Source organism: Tetrao urogallus (genome assembly GCF_951394365.1).
Source record: "Tetrao urogallus genome assembly, chromosome: 22".
Classification (NCBI taxonomy): Eukaryota; Metazoa; Chordata; class Aves; order Galliformes; family Phasianidae; genus Tetrao; species Tetrao urogallus.
This window is the reverse complement of record NC_136835.1, coordinates 6,377,887-6,400,937: the sequence shown is the minus strand read 5'-3', so window position 1 is coordinate 6,400,937 and position 23,051 is coordinate 6,377,887. Positions and strand designations below refer to the sequence as shown.

The following is a 23,051-nucleotide window of genomic DNA, read 5'->3' as shown; positions in this document are numbered from 1 at the left end:
AAGTGCCCCCAACGCCCCCCCCCAAACGCCCCCAGACACCTCTGAGCATCCCCGGATGCGTTCTGAGCCACGCCGGCAGCCCGGGGCAGCGCAGCGCTGCTGCGAGGAGCTGGCAGCGCTTTGTGGGACGCAGCTCCGGGCAGCCTGCCCCGCTCCCGCTGCCCCATTGAGCCGTGCCGGGAACTAATTGGCACTGGAGCTGGAACGCAGCCTGGAAACAGCAAAAAGGGAGCGCAGGTTGGAGGTGGGGGCAGCTTTGCAAAATGTGACTCCCCCAAAAAATAACAACAACAACAAAAAAAGCACAAGGAAATGGGACGCGGCACCCTGCTCCCCAAATCGCACGGGACTCTGCAGCCATCCCATGGAAAGGGGGCAGAAAATTGCAAATCTGGGTGATTTCTCCCCAAGCAAGTGTCAGCTCGGGCTGCCGGGGAGGCGAAACACACAGGGCTCTATTGAGAGTGCGAGGGACAAATAAAAAAAGGGAAAAAAAATTGCCCGGGCTTAGGGCCAGCAGCACGGAGGGACGTGCCCGGAGCGGGACCGCAAGGCAGAGCAGGGCCCCGCAGCCGGCCCGAAATGTGGGGAGCTGTGGGCACCCCGCGCCTGCTGCCCGCCGCCTGGCTCCTGGCTCTGCATGCAGGTAGGGGCGGCTGGCACCGCCTGCACCGCGCTGCTTTCCGCTTTTTCTTTTTTCGCCGCAATGGGGTGGGACGGAATGTAATGGGGGATTTGTTCGGGGACGGTTAGGGGGCGTTGGGGTGGATGGGTGCTGCTACCTCTCTTGGCAGAGGGGTGGAAAGGGGGAAATGGGGGCTGAAAGATACGAAAAGAACTCCGTTGCAGGAAAGTGGGCTGTGCTGTGGGAGGGGGGAAGGGGGGCGGCCCCCCGTGCTCTGGCAGCAGCTCCTTGGCTTCCCCAGCTCTTTTCTTGCTCACTCTTCACCTTCCCCTCACAGCCCTTTGGTCGCCCCTGTTATCTCCCGTTACCCCCATCCCGCTGCAGCTCACCCCAAAGTATCACAAATTCCCTAAATCCCCCCCAGAAAACTGATTCTGGGGACTCAGCACCCCCTGAGGTACTAGCCCCCACCCTGGGCCTGGTGCAGGAAGGCAGCTGCTGTTTTGCACCATTTCTCTGAAATTTGGACCCATAGGTAGCACAGAAGATGTCGGACTGAGGATGCAAAGTGCATCAGTTTTGAACTCCAAAATTTATTACATGGAGTGGAGGGGGTGGGGTTGAAGAAATCATTGACCTTTTGGGGAAGCATTAGAGTTTTGGAGAGGTTTGTGTGATGCTCTCTAAATCCCTCCCTTTATCCCCCCAAAAACCTGAAAAAACAAAGCAGTGGGATTAAAACAGGCACCCAGTTGTGTTTGTGGGATGGGGCAGGGGTTGCATCCTAGACCTCCAGCCAGATTTTCCCCCAGAATTTCACCCCGCAGTGCCTTTTCAAGGCTGAGCTTCATGGCTGTTGGGGAGGGCGGATGGACGGATGCTGCATACCAATAGGTCCCGTGACTTTCGAGCTTGTTTAAACCCTTTCTTGCTCTGCTCGCCTCCCTCCTCACCCTCCCCAGCTGATTTCCCCTGTTCAGTCTGGTATTTGTTCACCTCTGAGTGATGCCATCTGGACAGAGAATCATGAAGTCCCCAAATTGGTGGAGATAGGAGTTTTGGGGAGTAAACCCATTCTTTATTTATGTATTTATTTCTTTTTCTCCAAAGAACAGTTTTGTAAGCTGTTTGTTGCTTGCTTTGAGCTCAGCTAGTTTGCATTTCCCCATGGGGTGATGGGGACTGGTGGGTCCCCTTGAAACTGGGACACGGGGACTCAATCCCCTTCTCTGTGGCTGTGCACAGAGGGAGGAGTGTTGGCTGCACAAGAGCATCCTCTACAGGGGGTGCAGTGCAAAAATGTCATCCCTGTGCATGCATCTTTGCCACGAGTTGCATCAGACCCACAGTGCACCTTGCAAGGGTTGCATCCACTCCGCTGTGCATTTGGAAAGAGGTTCACCAACCCCACCAGCGCACTTCTTGTCAGTACTCCAATGCACTTTGCAAATGATTGCATCGACCCCGATGCAACCAATGCATCAATCCCCTCCAATGCATTTTGCAGAGAGCTGCATCAACCCTTGCAATGCACTTTTTTGAGGCGACGTACGCGTTTTTTAAAAGCTCCATGCAAACAATGGGGGTGCTGCAGCCGAGGGCTTCTTGGGGATGCCTGCTGCAGCTCCGGGAGGGGATTTCCCCTTTTTCGGAGAGCCGGGACGCGGCGCCCGCTGTCTCCCCCCATCCCCAGGTCTGCTGGCGGGGGTGAACATCACCAGCCCGTCGGCACTGGTGCGCGGCACGGCAGGCAAAGCGGCGCTGCTGTCAGTGCGCTACGCCAGCGCCAGCCCCGACAAACCGGTGGTGAAGTGGCAGCTGAAGCGGGACAAACCCGTCACCGTCGTCCAGTCCATCGGCACCGAGATCATCGGCAACCTGCGGCCCGACTACCGAGACCGCATCCGCGTGCTGGAGAATGGCTCGCTGCTCATCAGCCCGCTGCAGCTGGCCGACGAGGGCAGCTATGAGGTGGAGGTCTCCATCACCGATGACACCTTCACTGGCGAGAAGACCATCAACCTCACTGTGGACAGTAAGGGCGAGGAGGGTGCCAGACGTGTTTGGGTTTTCCCAACAGGACAGCTTTGTTCTGGGAGGGATTTGGGCAGCAGAGAGTTATGGGGAGTTTGGCCATAAGGAGAGATGGTTCTGGCTTGCTTGCAGCCGAATCGTGTCCCCTGTGGGGTTTTGAGGTCCTTTCCCCATCCCCTGGGTCCATCCATGTCCCGCAGGGCATTGGTGTCACCAGGGCTCCCATCATCCACAGTCCCCATCTCAAAGCCACAAGTGTTGGTGGCCTCCTCAACAGTGCTAGAGCTCAGCGAGTTCTTCACCCTCAACTGCTCACACGAGAATGGCACCAAGCCCACCTACACCTGGCTGAAGGATGGGCGGCCGCTGAACAACGACTCCCGCCTCCTCCTCTCCCCTGACCAGAAGATCCTCACCATCACTCGTGTCCTCATGGCAGATGATGACATCTACAGCTGCCTGGTGGAGAATCCCATCAGCCAGGGCCGCAGTGTCCCCGTGAAGCTCACTGTCTACCGTAAGATGTGTGCCCACAGCTGGCCATTGCTGGAAGATGCTGCTGGTTAAGCTTTTGGGGGTATTTCCTCCTCACTGCTCTCTCCTAGGCCGGAGTTCCCTCTACATCATCCTCTCTACGGGTGGCATCTTCCTGCTCGTAACTCTGGTGACTGTTTGTGCCTGCTGGAAACCTTCCAAGAAGTATGGCTTGGGGGAATACAGGAGACAAAGGGATCCTTCTCGTAACCTATCCCATCCCATCCTATCTTCCCTGATTCTATCCCATCCTATCCTTCCCTTCTCCATCCCATCTTGTCGTGTCTTATCCCATTTGCTCCCCTCCCTTGTAATCCTGTTCCATTCTGTCTCATTTCATTCTGTTTAATTCCATCTCATCCCATCCCAAATTGCCCCGTTCTGTCCTTTCTCACCTCGTCCCATTACATCCCACGTCACCCAGTTCTGTCCCACCCTGTCCTATCCCATCTCACCCTATTCCACTCTCCCTATAGCACCATGGTCATCCGTGGCTGTGTTTGGGGCCATTCTCTCATTAGTATCATTACCGTCACCGCCACGGCAGTGACCATGACCATCAGCATCAACACCAACATGACCGTGACCATGACCACCACCATGACTGTCACGGTTACTATAATTTTGACCCATGACCACCATCATCACAGCCTCTGTTCACCCTCCAGACCGAAGCAGCAAGCAGAGCCACCTCCCCCTGACTACACAGAACAGGATGAGGAGCACCCCAAGCACGAGGGTGAGTGCGGCGCTGGCAGCATGGGCAGCACCGCGCCGTGGGCACCCACCTACTCCCCTTCCCGCAGCTGAGACCGTCCCGCGTGGTGCCGACCATGATCGCAAGACCCCCCTGGCCCTCTACATCCTCAAGGAGCAGGTGAGTGGGTGGCGGGGATGCACTGCGGGGCAGTCCGGAACATTGCGCTTACCGCAGTGCCATGCTGTCCCTGCAGGACACTGCAGCACCTCAGGAGGATTCATCACCACCCGCTGGGCGCTCACCAGGACGCGGGGCTCGCCGCTACCATCGCTCACCTGCTCCAGCCCGGCCACCCCGCTCACCCCCCGGCTCCCCTGCGCGATCCCGCTCTGCTGCGCGCCTGCTGCGGGCCACCGGGGTCCCTGCCATCCGTGAACAGGAGGAAGGCAGCGCCCTGGAGATCAGTGCCTGAGCTACCGGTGGTGCTGGGGAACACGTGCATGGCCCGGCCTGGCCCAGGCGTGGAGGGGTGACACAGGGCATGGTGGAAAGTCACTAATTTGGTATTGAACTTTGCCGGAGCTGCACCCTTTCACTCCATTGGGGTGCTGGGGTGTTGCTGTAGTAGCCGTGGGGCCGGGTGTGGGGCGCATGGGGAGCACACACACACACATGCATGGGACATATGTGGAGCATGCACAGAGAGCCCACGCCGTCTGCAGAGAAAGTGAGCATGGAGCACATGGAGTGAGTGTGCACAGAGCGTGCACAGAACATGCAGAGAGCACATATGTGGTGTGCAAAGAGAGCGTGCAGGAGCATATGCAGGAGAATGCTGAGAGTGTGCTCAGATTGTGCAGGGATATCACAAACAGAGCACGCAGAGAGATGGTGCATGAAATATATGGAGAGAGCATGCAGAGTGTGCACAGAGCCTGCAAGAGAATGTGCATGGACTGAGTGGAGAGAGCAGCCTGGAGTGTGGAGAGAGGGCATGTACAAAGGACGCAAGAGAGCATGCACAGGAGTGTATAGACAGAATGCACACAGCGTGCAAAGGTAGCGTGCAAGAGCACATAAATAAAACATGTCAAAAGCGTGTCAAGAGAGCGTGCACCAAGCATGCAGCTAAGACCAGACAGACTGCATAGCAGAAGTACTTATGCAGAATGTGTGCATGACATGTGCATGGAGCATGCAGGTAAGTGTGCAATTTGCAGAGAGTGTGCCAGCATTTGGAGTATGCTCCAAATGTGCATGGAGCGTGTAGAGAGCATGAGTGTTCAGAAAGCATGGGGCGTGTGGAAGGAGCGTGCATGGAGTGTGGGAGAAGAACATGCACAGAGCATGCACATGTTATGCATGTGCAAAAGCACTGTGCACATGACCACAACCCTATGCATGCAGTTGGTGTGCCGGCTCCCATGCGCACGCACACCCACACACACCAGCGGAAAGGCCCCCAGCCCTCTGGCTGCACTGTACCCAAACACGGGCCCAAGTCCCAGCAGTGAGCAGTGCCCTTGCAGCCACCAGCCACCCTCTGCTGCCTCTGGATTTTCTGTGAAAATCTCCTGTTTTTCAGCGCACCCACATGCATTGCTGCAGGATCCCCAGGAGTAGGTTTAGGGCAGAGCCGAAGGGCCGGGGCGCCAGAGCAGGTGCTGGGGCAGCCCGTGGTGCTCAGCGTGAGCAAGCACTCGTGGATGCTACTAACCAATAAACTCCATGTGTTACCCAGCTCCAAGGTGCTCGGTGTGTTGGGGCGGTGTGCTGGGAGGGGGGACAATGTGAGGAAGACGGGTGGCAGCTGGGAAGAACCAACTCAGTGCACCCGTTCAGGCAGCAAGAACGAGATCAGCAAGACAGCTGGTGGGGAAATACCAAGTTGGAGGGAAGTAGCACCCGAAGACAGTTTGGGAAATGCTGACATTTACCTCAGATTTTAGTTTGCAGTGCTGCTTTGAGACTGTTCACTCCAGTCCCTACTTATGGCATTGTGCCCTGCAGCCCTCCCCGCCCCATGCTGATCTCACTTCTCCTTAACTCACCCTTCCGTGCAGCCCACTGGCTGCTCCTCCAGCCAGGCTGACTGCGTCCCCCAGTGCTTCCCGTCCCTCGCATCCGGCCATTGTACCCTACCGGGAAGGACTGCATCCAGGGACAAAGTGGGAGGCCATGGAGGGCGGCTGGGCCATGGCTCTGGGGCTCTGGGCTACTGCACTGTGCCTGGGGGGCTGCCACCCCTCCGGAGGGGACATGGAGTCACACAGCACCCAGCGCCCAGCTGGTAAGGACATCATGGGGATGGTGATGGGGGGGTGGGGGATATCCTAAAAGGCGTCTCCACCAAGGGACGTGTGCCCTCTCCCACAGAGCTGCGGGACAATTTCCGCCTGCAGCCCGGGGACCTGGTGGTCGTGGCAGGGCAGGCGCTGGAGCTGGACTGCGTGCCCCCCGCCGGGCAGCCCGAGCCCCGCGTCACCTGGAGGAAGGACGGCGTCACCCTGCGCCTGGCTGGGGGCCGTCACCAGCTCACCCAGGGGAAGCTGCGGGTGGCCTCGGCACGCAGGAGCGACGCGGGGGTCTATGTCTGTGTGGCAGCCAATGCAGCAGGCGAGCGGCACAGCCGGGGTGCTCAAGTCACCATCCTGGGTAAGCTGCAGTGTGTGAGGGTCCTGGGGCACAAAGACGCACCACGTCACCTCCTCGATGTCTCCTCCCTGCAGAGAAGCCGGTCATCGTGCGGCGGCCAAGTGATGTCACAGCAGTGGCCGGCAGCACAGTGGAGCTGAGCTGTGGCGCGCAGGGCGACCCAGCACCGCGGGTTCAGTGGCACAAGGAGAGCGGGGATCTGCCCTGGGGGAGGTAGGATGCGGTGAGGTCATCTCTCCTGTGTGGGTGACACAAGGTGATGGGATGTTGGTGTCCACAGGCACGAGGTGGATCAGGAGCACACGCTGCGACTCTACGCGGTGACGGCAGCCGATGGTGGTGCCTACGTCTGCACAGCCCAGAGCCAGCTGGGCAGCGCTGCCGCCACCGCCCGCCTCCGTGTGGAAGGTCAGTGGGGACCACCAGAGACACCACGTGGGGGCATCTGAGGGGGCAGCTGCTGGGGGCCATCTCATGGAGCTCAGTTTCATTGAGTTTGCTTTAAAGAGGTTCATCCAAAGCGTTATCCACGGGGAGTCCATCCGAGGGCGTCCATCAACAAAGGGCCTATCTAACTGAGTCATCTCAGGGGATTCATTCAAGCAGAATGCAGCCAAGGGGGTGGGAATCCTTCCAAAAGGGGGTTCTGTATGAGTAGGTCCATCTACAGGATCTATCCAAAAGGTTCCATTCAGACAAGGTGCATTCAAGGGGAATCACTTGAGTAGGGGTCAGTTTAAGGAGACTCCACACAAGAGGATTAAAGGGGAACATTTTGGAACCATCCGAGAGGACAAATGGGATTCAACTAAGCTGCTTCCTCCAAGGGGATCCATCTAGGGAGTTCTGTCAGGGGGGATTCATTACAGTGGGATCCAGCCAAGAGATATCCATCCAAGGGTTTCATCTAAGAAAGATGCATCAGTGGGAATCCACCATGGGATGCAGCGGAGGAGGCCGTTCAAGAGCTCTTCATCCAAAGGGTCCATTTAAGTGTAACCACGCGAGGAGGCATCTTGGTCTCCAGCCTTTCTGGGGTGCAGGAGCCACCATTATCCTCGCTCTTTCCTGCAGGGCAGCTGCCGGCAGGCCGGTGGGAGGCCGCACGGCGGAACCTGCTGGCTGTGCAGCTGCAGCTGGACAACGGCACTGCACTGCCCACCAACGGCACTGTCTGGCTCCGCTGGAAGGTAGGTGTGCCTCTTCCGAGTGGTGGAATAAGATCTTCTCCTTACGTCCCCATAACTCTTCTTGTCCCATCCAGATGGTGACACCAGGGCCAGCTCCAGAGGGCTATGTGGTGCTGTATCGCTGCCTGCTCCCTGCCAGCACTGCCTGGTCCCAGCAGGACGTGGGCAGGGAGCTCAGCACCGTCATCCCTGCGCTCCAGCGGGGCTACCAGTATGAGTTCAAGGTCCGACCCTACGCCGGTGGGACCCAGGGCTTGGACAGCAACAGCTGGCACCTCTGGATCCCTGAGGAAGGTAGGTTGGGTTGGTGGGAAGGGAGATGTGGGCAGCTATGTGAAGGTCTTAGGGGCTCAGTGTTGCTGTCCCAGCAGTGCCAAGCGCAGCACCCCAGCGTGTCACCGTGGGCCAGGCTGCACCAGGGAATGGTACCGTTATCGTGAGCTGGGAGCCACCTCCTCCTGATGCCCACAATGGCATCATTCGAGGCTACCAGGTTTGAGGGGACAAGGGTGTCATCCATGGGAGTTCCATCTAAGGGAGCTTCATCCATGGAAGAATACATTCATGGTGGGGTTCCATCCAAGAGGGATCCATCCAAGGTGGGAGAACTGTCCAAAGAGGTCAAACCGATGGGACCATCAAAGAGGGGCCCATCCAAGAAAATCCATCCAAGGGGGTTTCTAAGGGCAGTCATCCAAGAGAATCTATCCCAAGGGGATTCCTCAAGGGAATTTCACCTATCGGCACCCATTAGGTCTGGTCCCTGGGCGAGGGCTGGCTACAACCCACCAACCATACAGTGGACGGAGGAACACGTCGCTTGGAGACCCTCCTGCATGGCTCTGGGGCCAGATACTGCATCCAAGTAGCCGCGTTCAATGGTGCAGGGCTGGGGATCCCCAGCAACGTCACCTGTGGCGTCTTGGGTAGGAAAAGGGGTCTGCTGTGGGATGCAGCAGGGAACAGAGCAGTGGCACAGGGTGACATCGACTATGCCCTTGCAGAGATGATGGCAGGGAGCACCGGAGTGGTGCAGGTGCTGCAGCAGCCTGCGGTCATCGCAGCCACTGGCTCACTGCTGTGGCTGGCCCTGCTTGCCCTCCTCCTCCTCATCTGCCAGCGTCGCGCCAGCCAGGACTCCATGGCACAACACGGGTGAGTGACTGTGGTGGGGATCTGTGGGGTTCTCTGGCACAGGAGGGGTGGGATCCTGATGACAACCCTTGCCCTGCAGGCGGAAGGACGCTGATGTGCCATGGCTCAGCAGCCCCTGGAAACCTGTCTGTGTTCCTCAAAACCTCAGTGGCAGCAGCAGCCTCAGCAGCCGGCTCCTGGGAAGCGACAGCAGGGACCCCCAGCCTTCTCGTGAGCCCTGTGTATTGCGACCCCCATCCGGGGCTATGGGACCCCCCTATGCTTTAGAACCTCCACTCAGTGCCTGGAACCCTTCACCACAGGGTGCTATGGGAGTCCCGCCCAATGCTTGGGATGCCCCCAGAGGGCTACGGGATCCCCACTGGGACTTGGGACCCCACAGGGTTCTGTGGGACACTCACAGAGTATCTTGGACTCCTCATCCAGTGCCATTGGATGCCCATGTACTGCCCTGGGAAGCCCACCCAGGTGTCTGAGACTCTCTTTCAAGGTTCTATGGCCACCCCATCCTCTACCTCCAACCTCCTCATCCCCATGATGCTGTGGGACTCTTACCAAATCTAGTGAGACTCTCAGGTGATGCTGTGGGATCCCCACTCAATGCCTCTTACAGAGTGCCTGGGACACACAGGGGGTACGGGGCCCCCATTTGGGACAGATGGTGCCTGGGATGGAGGGGCTCAGGGGTTCAGCACCCGAGGGTGCCCAAGCCTGACAGCTTTCCCCCTACAGCCCTGACCTCAGAGCTGCCGAGCCTCAGCCCTGCGACGACCCCCAGCTGCAGCCACCTCTGCAGAGAACACCCCAAAACTAGCACGTCCAGCCTGGCACTGTGGGAGCACATCCGCAAGCGAGGTGGGAACAGGACAGGGAGATGGGGCGGCATGCTGGGAACAGCAGGATGGTGGCTGATGGCTGTGTCCCCATGCAGAGCTGGACCGTACGCACAGCTCCCCAGTGCCGGTGGCTGGGCTCAGGGCCATTCCCGTGCCCTTGTGTGGTGGGGAGTGGGGGACACATTTTGACTCAGTGGACAGATGGCCTCAGCAGAAAGGACAGGATGGTGACATGGCACTAGCAGGAGAGGACCCGTGGTGGCTGCCCACCATCAGCTCCCCGAAACCACGGCGCAGTTCGGTGGCATCAATTGGTGCTGGGATGCTGGTGGCACCTACAGGACATCCGCACATCTGGCACCCCATGGGGACCCGGTGAGTCTGTGTGTCTCTAGGGGACGCCCCGGGTGCTATAGGCTGCCCCCTTCCCTGCCCCGGTCAGGTGCTGCGGTGGCAAAAGCCAACATGTTCTATGTGCCTGCAGGTTCCCAGCCATGGGGTGCTCAAGGGACACTTCTCCAGTCACTGGGAACCCCAAAGACATGTCCACGGTTACTGGGAACCCTGGGGGCATGTCCCCAGAAACCAGGAGCCCCGGGACTGTGTCCCCAGTCACTAGAAACAGCAAGAACACCAGGAACCAGAGGGACACGTCCTCTGTCACCAGGAGCCCTGTAGATATGTCTCCTGCCGCTGTGAGCCGCAAGGAAATGTTACTGGCCACAAGACCTAGCAGAGATGTGTCCCCGGTGACTGGGTGTCCCAGGGACAGATCCCCAGTCATTGGGCACTCCAAGGACAAGTCTCCGGCCACCAGGAGCCCCAGAGACTTGTCCCCAGCCTCCAGTCACTCCCTGGCCACCACAGTCCAGGAGAACATGTCCCCATTCACTCAGCACCCCAGGGACATGTTCTCAGCCACCAGGTGTCCCAGAGATATGTTCCCAGCAGCCAGGCACCCTGACGACATGTCCATGGTCCCCCAGAACCCCAGGGACATGTCTGTGCTCAGAGACACGCTGATGGCCACCAAAGACGTGTCCCCGGAGCCCGGCCGCCTCTCACCAGCGCTCAGTGATGGGGTCCTCACCCCGCAGCGGGTTGCCGAGGACCTGGAGGGGGTGCAGGAGGCCCACCGCCCCACAAACACCCCCAGGCCAGAGGTGTCCCCAGCACATCCCCAGCGCGTCCCTGTGCCCCGCCCCCTGTCCCCTCCCCACACCTATGGGTACATCTGCGGGCCTCCTGCCTCTGAGATGGGCGAGGGAGAGGAGGAGGAAGAGGAGGAGGAAGAGAAGCCCGAGGTGTGGGGTCATGAGGGCTCGCCGGGGGGGTCTCTGCTGAACGGATGGGGGTCTGTCACGGAGGACACTGTCCCCAGCACCCGCTGCAGCCTGGCCAGCTCCTCTGATGGCTCCTTCCTGCTCGATGCCAGCTTTGCCCGCGTGCTGGCTGTGGCCGTCGACAGCCTCTGCTTCAGCCTCGAGGACGTCGATGGGGGTGGTGAGGGGGCTGCTGCCCCCCTGCACGGCCTGGCATCATCCCCTCTGTGCGGGGAGGTGGCCCTGGGGACAGGGACAGGGAAGGGGATAGGGATGGGCAGCCTCATGGGGATGCCGCGAGTGGGCAGCCAGTGGGGTGGGCTCCTTTCCAGGGACAGAAGGGACAGGAGCGTGGCAGCCCCTGTGTTAAAACAGTGTTGAGGCCAGAGCCCTCCCAGCTTGGCTACAATCCAGCTTTATTCATCATTTCCCCCAGAAGGGGCTCTCTGCTGGCAGACGCTACGTGCGCAGCTGGGGAGCACTGAGGTGGGTGGGAGGCCCTCTGCTCGTGTTCCCCTCCAGCTGGCCTTGTCCCCAGGGTCCTCATCTTTCCATCCCCAGTGACTGTCCCAAACATCCTTGTCCCTCCCAGTGTCTTCACCCCTCATCTATCCCGTCCTTGTCCCCACCCAGTGCATCCTCAACCCCCTCAAGCTGACCCCCACCCTCTGGCTCTGTGCACACCCATTTACAGACAGAAATGAACGAGCACCCCACGCATACCCGTCCCCGTGTCACCGTCCCCGCGCCGCTTTATCGCTCCTCCTGCGGCGGGCGGGGAGCCAGGGGGTCCGGGCGGGGGCTGCGCCCTGAGCCGTGCGCGCGGGAGCCGGAGGAGCCGCAGGACGAGGCGCTGCCGGCGGTGGAGCAGCCGCGGGCCAGGAAGGAGGGTTTGCTGTAGGGGACAACGTCACCTGCCGGGGAGGGACAGCGCTGGGTTGGCGGCGCTGCCGGCGGTTTGGTGCTGCGGCCGAATCCCAGCTTACCTTGGCGGGGCGGGCGGTGGGCAGCTCTGCGCTCAGCTCCGCTCGTCTCCCGGCTGGGAGAGGGGGTCTCGCCCGGAGGCGGCAGTGGAGGCGGCGGCAGGTCTGCTGCGGGGACAGAACGAGGGCTGAGCGCTGCGGGCAGCCCCCGGCCCCCTCTGGGCACGCACCCACCTCCCGTCCACTGCTCCCGAGGGTAGCGGCCGCCTTTGGGCTTTGGATGGCCCTTCGGGGTCTCTGAGCGTGTCTTCCCTGAGGGAGATGATGGCACGTCAGGCACCCTCCACATAGTGAGGGCCCCCCAAGCCCTGCGCCGGCACTGTGGGGCTCACCTGCGCCGTGGGGGCGGTGGGCTCGGGGCGCGGGACCCTTGCATGTGTCTGGGCTGCGGGGGCTCAGCGGGGGGCTGGGTGAGGGTGCAGTGCCACGCGGGGGCCTCCTGGGGAAGAGGGGACACGGAGTGATGTTGAGCTGTCTGAAAGAAGTGGGGGGAGAAGGGGACACGGGGGACGCCCCAGTGCTGTGCTGTGTCAGGGCAGAGCAGAGCGGTGGCACAGTGGGGTAGGATGGAATGTCTGGATGACAGCTGTGTGGCTGCACTGAATGGCACAGCCTGGCTGCAGCGGCACAGCAGGATCACAGAGGCACAGCCGGAGTGCAACTGCACAGACGAATGCCAACAGCAAACCTGGAATGCAATTGAACAACTGGATTTCAACAGCACATCTGACCAACAACAGTGCTGCTGAATTTCAGTGACACGACTAAAGTGCAGCAGCACCGCTGGGTCACAATGGCACAGATGGATCACAGCTGCATGGTTGAATTGCTTAGCACAGCAGGACTGCAGCGCAGCTGGGCAGCGGCATGGCGGCACGGCTGGACTGCCATGTCCCAGGCAGGCTGTTCTACCCCAGGCTCATGATAGCATCATGCACGGATGGTGATGATCCCATTGTGCCGGTGGGGCGATGGGGCGAGGGGTGATGTGACATCTCCTACCGGGGTGAACGGGGGCTGTTGAAACGCTGCAGGCTGCGAGTGTCCTCGTGGGGCATAGGGGCTGTTGCAGCCGGGGCCCAGCAGCCCGTGGGGGTGGCAGGTGAGGAGGCAGCACGCCGGGGGGCATCCTCAGTGGAAGGACAGTGCTCCTCCAGCCCCAATCTGTGGGGAGCAGAGGGTGGGCACTGGAGCCAGCACACCGCAGCTCCCCCAGCCATGCACACTCACATGCCATCCTCTTCTTCATCCATCTCCTCTTGCTCCTCCTTCTCCTCCTCCTCCTCAGTGTACTGGCTGAGCTCACTGGCCGAGGGTGGTGGGGGCAGCAGCTCGGTCCAGCTCAGCACTGGCGTCTGCACCGCTTTCCCCAAGTTTTTCCCTTTGGGATGAGGAACGTGGGGCTGCAGGCACAGGGATGTGTGCCAGTGTCCCCCCACTGCTGTGATCCTACCGTGGTGCCCGGGAGCTGAGTGGCCATACAGGGTCTCAGGGCCATGCTGTGAGCAGGGCCGGTGGAAGGTGCGCAGCTCGTCACCCCCTGCCTCGATGCTGCTGTAGATGGGCCCCTCGGCATTCCCGGGCCCAAAGGGCTCCGTCTGGGCGATGTAGCGGGAGATGCCGGCCTCTGCAGAGCACGGCCACCCCATTAGGGTTGGTCCCACCCCCAGCACACCGCCAGCTCCTTGCAGCCCCTCACCGTTGTAGTATCTCTCGGTGGCATCCAGACCACCACCACGCCACGCATCTGCCAGCCACGGGTGAGCATTCCTGCAGGAATACGGATGGTGATGGGGGCTCCTGGCTGGGCTGCGGGTCTGGGGGAATGTGGTCTTACCTGGGGCTGCTGTGTGCTGGTGCTGGGGTGTGTGGGAAGGTGAGTGTGGACAGAGCTGGGGGTGGCAGTGAGGATGCGGTGGGCCCGTGACGCGGCCCTACAGCACCCATGGATGCACCCGTGGGCGCAAAGGCAAAGGAGGCTGCAACAAGAAACCCTGTGTGAGTGTGGGGCGGGCAGCAGATGGGGGTCCCAGGGCTGCGATCCACACCTGTGAAGTGGCTCAGCTCTTTCCTGCGGCGGCGGCGGCTGTAGAGCCATGCTGCAAACCCAGCGAGGATGAGCCAGAGGGCACCGCTGACGCCAGCGATGAAGGCTGGCCGCCTCGCCACCGCGGCCATGCGCTCCGCCATGCTGCCCCATCCCACCGGCCCCACGTCCTGCTCCACTGGGGGTGCTGCAAGCACACCGACGCCAGCGGTGCCAAGCAGCCATCCCTGGCTACCAGCCCCACAGAGATCCCCACTCGTGGGTGCTGCAGCACCATGGGGCACTCACCGATGCGGATGGAGATGGGCGCACTGCGAGCACCCACACCTGCCCCTGTGGCCGCAGCCACCTCAGCGCGGTAGGGGACGCCGGGCACCAGCCCCCGCAGCACTGTGGCCAGCACTGTCCCCTCCACGCTCTGATTGATGTGGAAGCGGCTCTCGTTGCCCAAGCACCAGATCTGGGGCAGAGGCGCAGTGTTAGGACGGGGGCTGGGGACGTGTGGTGTGCTGGAAATGCGAGATGCAATGGAGATATGGGATACGATGGGAGTGCAGAATGCAACGGGGATACAGGGTTTAATAGGGCTGTAGGATGAGATCAATACATGGGGGGTAATGGGGATGTGGAACGAGATGGAGACTGGGATGCAGCGGAGTCATAGGATGCAGTAAAGTTGTGGGATGCAGAATGTGATAAGGATATGGAATATGTTGAAGATAAGGTATGGGATGGAGATGCGAGATGTTGTAGGAATGATGGATATGACACATATGTGGGATGTGATGAGGATTTGATGGGGATGTGACATGTGATGGGAATATGGGATGTGGGAGGATGCAGGACCTGCAGGCCCCACTTACTCGGTAATCGAGGATGACCCCATTCTGCTCAGCTGGAGGTGGAGGCTGCCAGGAGATGCGGACGCTGGTGCCATTTCCAGCCACGCTGACAGCCCTTGGTGGAGCACTGGGGGCTGCGGGGCGTGGAACATCACGGCCACAGTGCATTCCATGGCGGGGACACCCTGCACCCCCAGCCCCACACTCACCTGCCTCAGGCATACGCAGGGCGCGCACGGCACTGTCGGGGCCGTGGAGGTGCAGGTAGAAGGGCCGCACCTTCACCTCGTAGTCCTGGCCATGGCGCAGCCCCGTGAGCAGAGCCCCCCGTTCGCCCGGTGCCCGCACATCCCACGCCTCCCAGCGCCCACCGCGCCGCCGGTACAGCACCTGGTATCCCTGCACAGAGGGCGATGGGGGCTCCACCTGAGGACACGGGAGATGAGGGGGGTGATGGAGGTGCAGCACCGTGTCCCCTCCCACCCGCCGTGTCCCCACGCTCACGGTCCAGGCGAGGCGCACGGCACCCGGCGGCAGCACCACGGGCTCCTGCAGGTGCACGGCCACACGCAGCTCTGGGGACACCTGTGGCGTGGGGCTGGTGTCCGCTGAAAAGGGGCAGAGCTGGGTGTGTGGGCATGCGGGCGCACCCAGGATGCCGTGTCTGTTTGCACCTCTGCTGGGTCTCACCTTGGGTGCGGATGGGCTCTGAGATGCCACTGGGGCCACTGAGCCCATGGGCGTTGAGTGCCCGCACCAGGAAGAGGTAGGTGGTGTCAGGGGTGAGGCCTTGCACTGTGTGTGTCTCACCCTCCACATTGGCTGCCACTGTTTGCCACGGGCCACCCACAGCCTCACTGCGAGGGCATAGAGGTGACCCATGGCAAGGTGGCACTACGTCACCATGTCACTCTGAACCTGGAGAGGAGGTCGGGGTACCTGAAAGCTTCCACAATGTAGGTGACTGTAGTGCCACCGCTTTGCTCATTCCCTTTCCAGGTCAGGGTGACACTGCTTTTGGTGACATTGGTGACCAGCGGGGTGGAGGGTGGCCCTGGAAGGATGCCAGGCTCTGGGGGTGGTGTGGAGAGGAGAGATCCATCACCTGCAGACGGAGGCACTGAGATCCATGGAAGCTGCATCTCCAGTTCCACAGCATCTCTGGTCCCACGGCATCCCCATGACCCACCTTGCACCTGCAGGGACCCGCTCCAGCGCATCTCACCCATCGAACTGGTGGCCACGCACTCATACCGGCCTGAGTCTGTCACCTGCAAGGAGAAGAGCTCCTGTCCCATCTCCCTGAGCACCTATCGCCCTGAGTGCCCGTCACCTTTGGTACAGATCATCTTGGATACTCAGCACCCGGGGCACCCATCACCTTGGGTGCCCATCGCTCTGAGCACCCACCACCCTTTTGACCCACCACCTCTTGCTCAGTGCATCCCAGTGCCCCCCCAGCTCCACAGTGTCTCCCTGTTCCCCTGTGCTGGTGCAGCTCACCCGCATGTTGCTGATCTGCAGGGTGCCATTCTCCAGCAGGCTGGTGCGGCTCTCAGAGCCTGGCACGGTGCGCCCATCCTTCAGCCACCCCACATGGGGTGGGGGCTCACCCTCTGCCCAGCAGGGCAGCTGCACCGTGGCCCCCACCGGCAGCACCGTCAGGTTGGCGGGGCCCCAGCGGATCACTGGCGGTCGGGGCTCAGCGAGCGCTGCCATGCAGATAAAGTTGAGTGAGCCCCTTTGTTTCGGTGCCCGGAGCATCGCCACCCATCACCACACCTACCTGCCTCCACCTCCAGCAGCGCCTTGGCCAGGACGCTGCCAGCCACGCTGATGGCTTGGCACAGGTAATAGCCGGCGTCGGTGGGCTGCACGGCGGCGATGGTCATGGCGCCGCTGGATGCTACCGAAATGCGGCTGGCAGGCGGCGGGGACTGCCCAGGGAACAGCAGTGTCTGGGCAGAGGGGGAGGCAGAAGGCTTTGGTGCACGGTGGGGTGCTGTGGGGGTGGGGGTGGGGAGGGGACGGACCTGGCTGCCTTCCTTCTGCCAAAACACGGCCGGCGGAGGATTTCCTGTGGTCTCACACTGGAAGGTCACACTCTGGCCAGGGGGCACAGTCTGGTTGCGGGGCCGGGTGATGAGCTGCGGGGGCACTGACATAAAGGGAGAGAGCGAATCACAGAATCACAGAATATCCCCAGCTGAAGAGACCCCCGAGGCTCTTTGAGTCCAAACGTAGCATCACCCAAAAACCAAGCCCTATGTCTGAGAGCAGTGTCTCAATACTCCCTGAGCTCCAGCAGCTCAGAGCTGTGCCCACTGCTGTCCCATGCCCTAACCCTGACCCTGACATGACCTTAACCCTTGCACACACACTTGGGGTCCCCTCTTACCGCGCACAATGAGGGTGCCCGAGGCCTCCGACCTGCCCACGCTGTTCTCGGCCATGCAGGTGTAGGTTCCCTCATCCTCTGCCCGCACCCGACTGATCCTCAGTGTGTTGTCAGCCAGCAGCTCCCACCTGGGGAGAGACCCCAGAGCCCACGGTGCCGACAGGGCACCAGGTGCCACGAGAGTGCCACGGGGTTGTGGGATACGGTGGGGATATGATGGGAATGCAGGATGCAGCTAGGATGGAAGGCGTGGTGGCAGTAGGGATGGAGATGGGGATGGAGACGCATGATGTCTCAGTGAGTGTGGAGGATGCAACAAGGGTGTGGGGTGTGTTATAGATGTGGGATGGGAAGAGTATGTGAAACATGAGGGGGATGTGGGACATCAGAGAAGTACAGAATATGATAGAGATTTGGATCAGGAGTTGGGATGTAATGAAGGTGCAGGATGCAAAAGGTGATGTGGAATGCGATAGGAATGCAGGATGTGGATGTGAGACACCATGGGGGTGTAGGATGCCACATGAATGTTGGATGTGAAGGTTTGGGTGCAATGGGGACATGGATGGGTTACATGGACACCCATCCCATAGCAGATGCCCCAGATTGGAACATGCTGCCCCCCACCAACTCCTCACCCCGCTCACCTTCCCGCCGGCAGCTCACCATCCTCTCTGCGCCAGCGGGCGGTGGGCGGGGGGTCCCCCAGTGCTTCACAAGGGAACTCGGCCGCCTGGTCCTCCAGCACCGCCTGGTTCTGTGGCCGCCTGCCGAACGCGGGGCGCTCTGAGGAGCAGCAGCTGTGAGTCCCCCCTGCCGGCACCAACCCCCCCTGCTGCCTCTCCATCCCTACGCACCAAAGACCACCAGCTCAGCCGGCTCGCTGTCCCGCTCCCCCACCATGTTGGTGGCCACACAGACGTAGATGCCGGCGTCGCTTTTGCGCGTGGTGGCCATCATCAGCTTCCCACCGCGGATCTGCCAGGGAGCCGCACTCAGCCGAGGCCCAAACACCGACCTGGTTGCTGGGGACTCCTGGCCCTCACCGTGATGCGCTCATCCTTGTCGCTGAGCCGGGTGCCGTCCTTCTTCCAGGTGACGGTGGGCTCGGGGTGCCCGCGGGGCGGGATGCACTCCAGCACAGCCGGCTCACCTGCTGCCACCACCACGTCCCCAGGGGACTGCCGGAAGTCATCCCGCAGCACTGCAGGGACAGAGGCTGCAATGTCGTTGCCTCGGTTTCCCCATCCCTACACTCCTTTTGCTGCAGGAGCCCCTTCTGGGGGCAAAAAGTCCCTGCTCCAAGTGTTCGAATTGAGCCCCGAGGTGACATTTTCCAGCACACAGTGGAGTGACAACCCTTCCCCTAAGACGCTGTCTGAGAAGGGGCGAGGCCAGAAGGGTGTAGGTCTGGAGATGTGTGGGACCACAGAGACCATGGGGATAGGGATGGGGATGGGGACAGGGACACAGATGGGGGTGGAGATGGGGATCGTGCAACTGGGGCTCACCAGCCACCTCCAGTGAGGCGTTCCTGCTGGTGGCTTCACCCAGGTAGTTCCTGGCCACGCAGACATAGATGCCCTCGTCAGGCTTGCTGCGGCGGCCGTGCACAATGCGGAGGAAGAAGAGGGAGCCGCTGGGCAGCAGCATGCGGTGGGAGCGGGGGTCCTCGTGGTCCGTCTCCACGCGCTCTCCGTCTTTGTACCACTCCACCGTGGGCGACGGGCGGCCCTCCGCCCTGCAGCTCAGCGTGGCCGGCTCACCCCTGGACACCAGCAGGTCCGAGGGGTGCTCCACGATGCGGGGTGCGGAGTCCTCCAGCCGCGGGTGGGAGCCTGGGGAAGGGTGCAGCATAGCCCAGGGGTGTGCGGGCGGAAAGGCGTGAGATGGAAAGAGGCTGGGGCTCAGGATGCGGGGAGAGGTGTTGGTGTCTCCCCGTGTCACCCTGGTGTGTCCCCTCCCTGGTCCTCTTGCTGGGTACTGGTGGAGTGGGAGCAAGGCCAGGAGGGTGCAGGGCAGGAAATGAGTGGAACCTCAGAGACATGGGATTGGGAAAAAGAAAAAAGAGGAAGGAAAAGGAAAGGGAAAGGAAAGGGAAACAGAAAGGAAAAAAAGGAAAAAAAAAGGAAAAAAAGGAAAAAAAAGGAAAAACCGTCCCTCTCCAATGAGTATATAGATCTTCTCAATGGATTCAGGGAAATCCCTACCGTTAGGGCAGAAGAATTAATTAACGCTCACTGTGACTACATTGGATTTATGCCGTGCCGGAGCTCAGAGCACAGCTTTGAGCACACGGAGCCCCCAGAGCGGCGCTGGAGCCACAAATCGGACACGCGGCCCCAGCGCCACCACCCTGCGTCCCGCCGCGGCCCCGGCGCCGCCTGGCCGTGGGGCAGCGCCGGAGCTGCAGTTCGGATTTCGGCCGCGGGGTGTCACTGCTGTCTCGCAGTGCCCGGCACACGCAGGTGCCAGCCTGAGCGGGGCTGGGGCCGGTCGTGGCGATCGGTGGCACCAGCAGAGGGACTCGGGGGGGGAGGAGGGGCACCCCTGCGGGGCGGGGGGAGACGTTGCCATAGGAACAGGATGCGTTGCCGTGGGGATCGGATGCTGCAGAGTTCCGGGGGGTCGGGGGGGAGCAGAGGGGTGGGGGCCGCAGCTGGGCGCGGGGCTAATTGGCACGGGGGGGGACCGCGCCGTGCCCCCCTGAGCCCAGCCGGCTGCGGTGGGACGGGGCGACCCGCGGGGCTCCCAGCACGGATCGGCCGCCTTGGACCCAAACGGAGCAAAAAGTTCGGGCTCAAAGAAAAAGGAAAAACTCAAACAGTGCTCTAAATTCAGGAGAACGACCCCGCAGCTCCAGAACCCGCTGTGCCCCGGGTCTGTCCCGGCTGTAGGACACGGGAGCGAACTGTGGGGACGGAGGGACATGAGGTCGGTCTGGGGACACGGCACAAATTAGGGGACACGGGGTCGGTTTAGAGATACGGAGCCGGTCTGGGGACGCGAGAGCTGTTCCTGTTTGGGGCACGGGAACGATATGGGGACATGGGTCGCTCTCGGCTGGGAGCACGGAGCCAGCTCGGCAACATACAGTGTGTTTGGGGATGAGGAGCCCCTCCCAGTTTGGGGACAGGGGACAAGCTTGAAAAAAATGGAGCTGGTTTGGCGACACGGGACAGATCCCGGCATGGGGACACACGGTGGGTGAGGGAACAAGGGGAAGGTCCCTGGTCAGCCCCAGCTGGGGTTCGGGGCTGCGCGCTGTGTCCCGCGTCTGGGCGGGATCGGGACAGCGAGACAGAGGGACAACGGGACAGCGGGACAGGGCGACAGGGGGACAGCGCGACAGGGGGACAGCGGGGGGAGCGGGGGCCGGGCCGGGGCCGGACGCGTACCGTTGCCGGCGGTGAGGTTGCGGAGGTCGAGCGCGGCTTCGCTGCCGTTGATGCCGAGCAGCAGCTCGGAGGAGTTGGACATCTCGGCCGCCAGCGAGTCCGCGAACAGGTTCATCTGCAGCAGCGTCTTCAGAAGGTACCGCAGCATGCTGGCCCGGCTCGGTCCGACCGGGCTCGGCACGGCACGGCCGGACCCGGGACGACGCGACTCAGCCGGACCCAGCACGGCTTGGCTCTGCTCGGCCCGGCGCGGCTCGGCCCGGCTCTGCCGGACCCAGCACGGCACGGCCCGGCACGGCTCGGCACAGCGCGGCCGGACCCAGCCCAGCCCAGCCCAGCTCGGCACGGCCCAGCCCGCAGCACCGCCCCCAGACCCGGCGGGGAGGGGGGCGCGGCCAGAGCGGCGCGGAGCGGGGGGAGCGGAGAGAGGGGGTGTCCGGGGGGGGAGGGGGAGGTCACCGTTAGAGTGGGGGCAAAGGGATGGCGTGGGACTCTCCTATTTGGGGGTAGCCTGGGGGTGCGGGCTGAGGAGATGAGGGGCAAAGGGATGGGGTGGGGGAGTCCCAAATGGGGAGGAATCTAAGAGGGGGGGAGGCTGCTGAAATGTCGACATGTCGAAATGTCCCGAGTGAGCTCCACCAGTCGGGCTCCGCTTTGGCTTCAGGAGGAGGAAGGGTAGGAAGAGGCAGCTGGGGATCCCCAGCTCATCCCAAAATCTGTGTTGGGTCCCGGTTCCAGCAGCGCCCCCGGGGCAGCCGGCACCCCACGGCTCTGCAGTCGCCGCGTATCTCCCTAATTCGTAATTGGCAATTAGCCGCTTTATAAATGTGCCAGGCTAACGTGTGAAGCAATGTCTTTTCGAAGCTGGCTCCTGCTGGTGCTAATTGGAGCCCGACTGCGGCCCCTCAGCGCACCCCCCGGGAGTGGAAAGGGGCTCGTGGAAAGGGGCTCCTTACGGTGCCGCTAATGACCAGGCTGCGAAAGCACAAAGCTGTGGCTGGCAGCGGTGGGGAGGCTCAGAGGAGAGAAGAGGTGGGAACGGGTAATGGGGAGAAAACAGGGAAGCGTGTGTGCACATCTGGAGGTGCCCATGCTCCCCTCTCCCAGAAGAGGCCACTTTCTGATGCGCACATCTGGATGAACGTCTGCAAAGGAGAGGTACAGATGTGCACCAGCACGGGTTCTTATCTGGAGGCATCCTTGGGTTGACGCCCAACCCTGTGTGGGTAAACTGGGTCACTGGGATGTTCACATCCAGCTGTGCACTCAAATAGCTGGAGGGCTCAGCTGCTGTGCAGGATAGCAGCTGGGAAGGTCCCGGTGTGGCAGCTGATCAAACATCTGTAGGTATGGGTGTGCCACAGCGTGGGCACATCTGGACAGATGGATGCTTTGCATCTGAGCGTATCTGGAGGCACGGCAATGCTTCGTGTGCTTTCTACTATGAATGTAAGTGGAATTTGAGTTCACATCTGGCCACACATCTGGAGGTCTTCTGTCAGCAAGTACACACACATTCGGAACTGGCCTGGATGCACATCTGGAAGAGTGCAGCACACCTGGGTGGGTGCACACATCTGGCACCATGCTGGCATTGCAGATGGGTGCACATCTGTGCATATCTGGGATTCTCTGGGGCACAGCTCCACAGCCAGAAAAATCCTTAGAGCCCAGTGATGCACAACTCCTGCCTGGGTGTCCTCAGGGCCATGCATTATTCACGCTCCCTCTTGTTCGTGGGCAAAGAAGAGAAAGCAAATAAATATTGATTTAAGAATAGCACAAATCTTTCCCATTTCTCCTGATGGGGCTCAGCAGCTGGGGGAGTCCTGTTAGGAAAAAACAGAAGTAAGTGACCTGCAGAATAACAGGTTTATCCTACTATTATCTAAATGCTTCTCTGGAATGGTAATTGAAAGTGATGCCAGAATATTGAATGCCGCAGCGCTGGGGAATCTGTGAGCCTTTAGAAGCTGAGCAGGGAGCAGGGGCACAGCCTGGGCCTGGGAGCAGAGCAGAAAACCCTCCCTGTTAACCTGGGGGTCATCCTGGCCCGAGGTGGAGTGATGGGCTCCAAGGGGGGCACACGCAGACCCCACTCCTGAACCCTCCTCGTGGGATCGGGGAAAGGAGACAAAGGAACCCCTGGTCCCTAATCCCCCTATTTGTCCCCACAATCAGCTGGGCAAACAGCGAGTGGGGGGCTGCTAGCAGATTGATTCTGCCGCCAGGGCACCTAATTGCCCTTTAATTTGGCGATTAGAGGCTGTTTGCTCAGGGCTTGTGTGCCTGGGCGCTCCCCCATAATGCAGTTATGGAGACTTCATCTCCG

General features: G+C 61.1%; 3 protein-coding genes across 3 annotated transcripts; 2 read left to right on the top strand and 1 right to left on the bottom strand.

Moving 5' to 3' along the window:
• Nucleotides 1-582: 582 nt before the first annotated feature.
• Nucleotides 583-4,365, top strand: HEPACAM (hepatic and glial cell adhesion molecule; the record flags this gene model as incomplete). The annotated part of the gene is made up of 7 exons (XM_079545700.1): nt 583-646; nt 2,280-2,660; nt 2,895-3,176; nt 3,265-3,358; nt 3,862-3,932; nt 4,000-4,070; nt 4,147-4,365. The coding sequence occupies 7 exons, from the start codon at nt 583-585 to the stop codon at nt 4,363-4,365; spliced, it is 1,182 nt and encodes a 393-aa protein (XP_079401826.1).
• A 1,706-nt stretch (nt 4,366-6,071) lies between these two features.
• Nucleotides 6,072-11,432, top strand: ROBO4 (roundabout guidance receptor 4; the record flags this gene model as incomplete). The annotated part of the gene is made up of 13 exons (XM_079545723.1): nt 6,072-6,183; nt 6,270-6,548; nt 6,623-6,761; nt 6,829-6,956; nt 7,623-7,738; nt 7,813-8,032; nt 8,107-8,231; nt 8,493-8,664; nt 8,743-8,893; nt 8,973-9,103; nt 9,626-9,748; nt 9,825-10,104; nt 10,214-11,432. 13 exons carry the CDS (start codon nt 6,072-6,074, stop codon nt 11,430-11,432), a joined length of 3,195 nt encoding a protein of 1,064 aa, XP_079401849.1.
• Nucleotides 11,433-11,804: 372 nt separating this feature from the next.
• ROBO3 (roundabout guidance receptor 3) lies at nt 11,805-20,867 on the bottom strand (the record flags this gene model as incomplete). The annotated part of the gene is made up of 26 exons (XM_079545879.1): nt 11,805-11,965; nt 12,038-12,142; nt 12,209-12,286; nt 12,367-12,473; nt 13,037-13,198; nt 13,265-13,415; nt 13,488-13,661; nt 13,734-13,804; nt 13,872-14,013; nt 14,083-14,268; nt 14,370-14,541; nt 14,945-15,057; nt 15,133-15,349; nt 15,428-15,531; nt 15,614-15,780; nt 15,863-16,028; nt 16,113-16,194; nt 16,427-16,635; nt 16,710-16,881; nt 16,957-17,081; nt 17,322-17,449; nt 17,969-18,107; nt 18,179-18,299; nt 18,368-18,525; nt 18,833-19,159; nt 20,720-20,867. The coding sequence occupies 26 exons, from the start codon at nt 20,865-20,867 to the stop codon at nt 11,805-11,807; spliced, it is 3,885 nt and encodes a 1,294-aa protein (XP_079402005.1).
• Between the last annotated feature and the right edge of the window lie 2,184 nt (nt 20,868-23,051).